Source organism: Aspergillus caelatus (genome assembly GCF_009193585.1).
Source record: "Aspergillus caelatus strain CBS 763.97 unplaced genomic scaffold BDV27scaffold_409, whole genome shotgun sequence".
NCBI lineage: Eukaryota > Fungi > Ascomycota > Eurotiomycetes > Eurotiales > Aspergillaceae > Aspergillus > Aspergillus caelatus.
In genome coordinates this window covers 1-3,322 of record NW_022475672.1, presented here as the reverse complement: position 1 = coordinate 3,322, position 3,322 = coordinate 1, and the positions used below count along the sequence as shown (strand labels likewise).

General features: G+C 47.8%; 1 protein-coding gene across 1 annotated transcript; it reads right to left on the bottom strand.

Annotated features, from left to right (window-relative positions):
- Positions 1 to 212: 212 nt before the first annotated feature.
- Positions 213 to 2,352, bottom strand: BDV27DRAFT_138781 (uncharacterized protein). Its single transcript, XM_032069319.1, has one exon. The coding sequence runs from the start codon at positions 1,833 to 1,835 to the stop codon at positions 339 to 341; it is 1,497 nt and encodes a 498-aa protein (XP_031920811.1). The 5' UTR covers positions 1,836 to 2,352; the 3' UTR covers positions 213 to 338.
- Positions 2,353 to 3,322: the final 970 nt, after the last annotated feature.

Below are 3,322 nucleotides of genomic sequence, written 5' to 3'. Positions count from 1 at the left end.
GTCTCCAATGATGTACAGAGCAGGATGTAAAAGCCAAAGTTTGTAAGCAAGTGACCATCCGACATCCCTGAACGCCTTCGCCCCAGTCTGTATGCCCAAAATGCAAAATGTACGTCTCTCAATATGTACAATAGCCAACATAGCCAAGAGAACTTTAAAAAGAAAGCACACAAAGGAGAAAAGAAAAGAAAAGAAAAGAAAAAAAAAAAAAAAAAGGAAAGGAAAGGAAAGGAAAGGGACCGAATATGAAAGTATGAAAAAGGGGCACCATGCGTTGCGCTAATCAAGGGAAATTTTAACGCCTCCTATATGTGAAACGAACAATCAGAGCATGAATTTCACATGCTGTCGGCGGAAATCCCAACCCATCTAGATGGAATGGCATGTTCTGCTTCGTCTTCGTCTTCGTCTTCGTCTTCGTCTTCGTAATAATCGTAAGGGCTGTGTCGGGTTTGATTGCCTTTGCGAGGCGGTAGCCAAACTCGCGCCCGTGTAGGAATGTCGTCCCGGAGTTTGCCGCTGCGTCTCATGTTCATTTCCATTACAACCATGCGCAAAAAGTCACTGTTCTCCCGGGGTTCACGCTGGCGGGACATCGGTGGGACCTCCGGATCGAAAGGAGAAGAATGTCGACCACGACCTTTAGAGCCCGGCAGGTGGAATCGACTCTTTCGAGAACCCCGTTTTCCAGACCGGTGATAGGTCTGCATCTGAACGGAAACGGGGCAATTGCTAGTGTCAAGGTTTTCATGCGGGTGATCCTGATAAGCATAAATTTCTGCGGGTGAAACCGTAACCGGGTTGAAATAGCGCCGGAGCGCCGGAGAAGGTGGTTCGTTCATGGGCGGAGGCCGACGGTCGTCCGTCATCTTCGGTGTTATTGTAAGAAGAGACCGAGTAAGAAAATCATCGGGCTGAACGGAGGGCGTAGCGAACGTTGAAACTGTCTGTGCCGCAGATTTTATTGCCCGCAGTGATGCCGTGAGATTGGATTTGAAAGTGGACCCTAGCCGTGGGAAGGATCGAGATGGTGAAGATTTCGTTGGAGTGCTGTCCAAGAAGGCAGGCTGCTGCACAGGCTCCCATTCGGAGTCCGATAATTCGTCCTCCTCTAATAAAGGATGATCAAAAGCACAACTCTCATACTGTGATAGGCGTAGGTATCGTCTCTCACATGGGCTTCGTTGGATAGAAGGTGTAGAGGGTATGGGAGAGCTAGATGGAGACTCTAGTTCCGCATCCAAGGATGGAACCGAGTCTATAGACAACGAATGGGCGGATAATGACGGCGCTTCGCTATCGCTATCACAGTTGCTTCCACTCGCGAACCGATAATTGTCTTCAGGCGGGCTAAGGAGGATGTCGAGCATGGTATTGCCCGTACCCTCCATTAAGCTATCATCTCTGGACTTGACACCTTCTAACAACAACTTGCTGAAATCCTGTACATGATTAACTGGTGGTACTCTTCGAGGCTCTCGAGCATTACGCTTGCGTCGAGGCACCGGTATGGCGGTGGCTTCCAAAATTGAAGCAATAGAGGTAGGTACAGGACGGTCACTCGAGGCCGCCGACGATGTTCTATGAGTAATCTTTGCACATCGTGGGGTCCTTGGGCCCTTTCTCACGGGGTCTCGTTGTGCTAGAGTCACTTGAGAACCTCGTTTATGGGGGATAATGACTGGGCTGGTGTGTGGGCTTTCCTTGTCGTGAAGCTCGAGGCCTGAGACGTCCTGCACAGCAATCAAGTCAACCTCAGACTTTGAGAGCTGACTTTTCTTCCCATGGCGCAGGGGAGGCACGGAGCTGAAAAGAAATGCCCTAGGAACCATCATCTTCACAGTTTATAGCCAAAGTACAGTTGATTGGCAAGACGTCCCAAGCCCGACGAGGCACTCTGATCGAGCTTCTGAGCGAGATACATGGATGAATGGTGGGACGACGACGAAGGAGAAGGAAGAGAAGCGTCCAAAATGGAAACTCCTCCTAGGGAGCAGTCGAATAAATATGCAGAATACGTCAAAGGTGCTGTGTTGGCAGAGGGTCCCGGCGAGCGGCAGTGTCAGCCAAATGAAACCCAATGCGGGAAGCCGCCCGGATGCGTATGCAGGCACGCGACTTTGCGGATATTAATGGATACTGGTAACTGTGATCGGATGCCGGCGGTATGTCCCCAGGCCAAACCAAAATAACGAAGGGACCGAGTTTAAGAGAAATGGTTATATTCCTGGGGAGTGAAAGTAAGATGCGAGCAGAAGAGAAGGAAAACAAAGAATGACCTCAAGACTTCCGAGTGCGATAAGAGTGACGGCAGGGGGGTTCGCTTTTAGGTTGACCGTAACTTCGTTTAGATAGGGTAATTTCCAATACTACCTATTTTCGATACGTAGAAGCTAACTTCCCAGGGTTAAGCGTGAGACAGTGAAGAAAGAGAAAGAGTGAGGCGGATGGCTGGGTTTGGGCGGTAAGGGCGGACAATGCCGAGCCCCGGAAACAGTATGGTGACGCTCAAGTGCGGTACGGCCGAAGCGCCCCAGTGGGCAGTGGAACAAAATTACAGTGCACAGCCGTACAACATGCGTACTGTATGTTCTCGAAGGTAAATGAACTTCACCAGCAATGTGGGTTGGGTACAAAGAAGCCTTTAGGCGCTCCACTTGAAGTTCCATCTTACAGGGTTACGTAAAACTGTATCGCTATCTATTGTTTCAATCTTCCCCAGTTGGGTAAGACTGTTATTGGGGGGCTATTGACTTGGCATTGACTAAATCTACCCAACCACCTAACAATAAATAATAATAATAATAAAAACAATAATACTACTCCGTAGATAGAGATCAGTTGTAGATCTATTTTTTCTTTTTCCCTCTTTTGCTTTTGTGCGATGGAGAATCAAACTCGTTTCACACAATAACTGTAAACGATACTATGCACAGTACTCCGTACCTTACTCCTAATCTCCATACAATCCGGACTTCACCCTCGAATTATTAGGACCTGAAGTTCTGAACATCAACAATACCCGAATGCCTCCATAATTGGTCCCCCTATATTGGACTGAACGGCATGCTAGTGCTTCCTTGGCACCAGTGCCTATGCAGGCTTTACATATCCGTCGAATCGATTAATTGGTTTGTTGAACTATGTATGAACTGTTTTGTTATTGTTCCGACTTCTTAGGAGTAATGAAAGCGTAAGGTACACACTGCAGTAGTCAACTGATCAACTAGGAGTCTATGATATAGGTTGACTACCATTGCCTGGCTAAGTAAGTAATCAAACAATTTGCGGATATTACCAGGGGCTTTTTTTTTTTTTCCTT

Bases quoted from the DNA above. Each gene is read 5' to 3' on its own strand.
- BDV27DRAFT_138781 (XM_032069319.1), bottom strand. From the start codon at position 1,835: ATGATGGTTCCTAGGGCATTTCTTTTCAGCTCCGTGCCTCCCCTGCGC.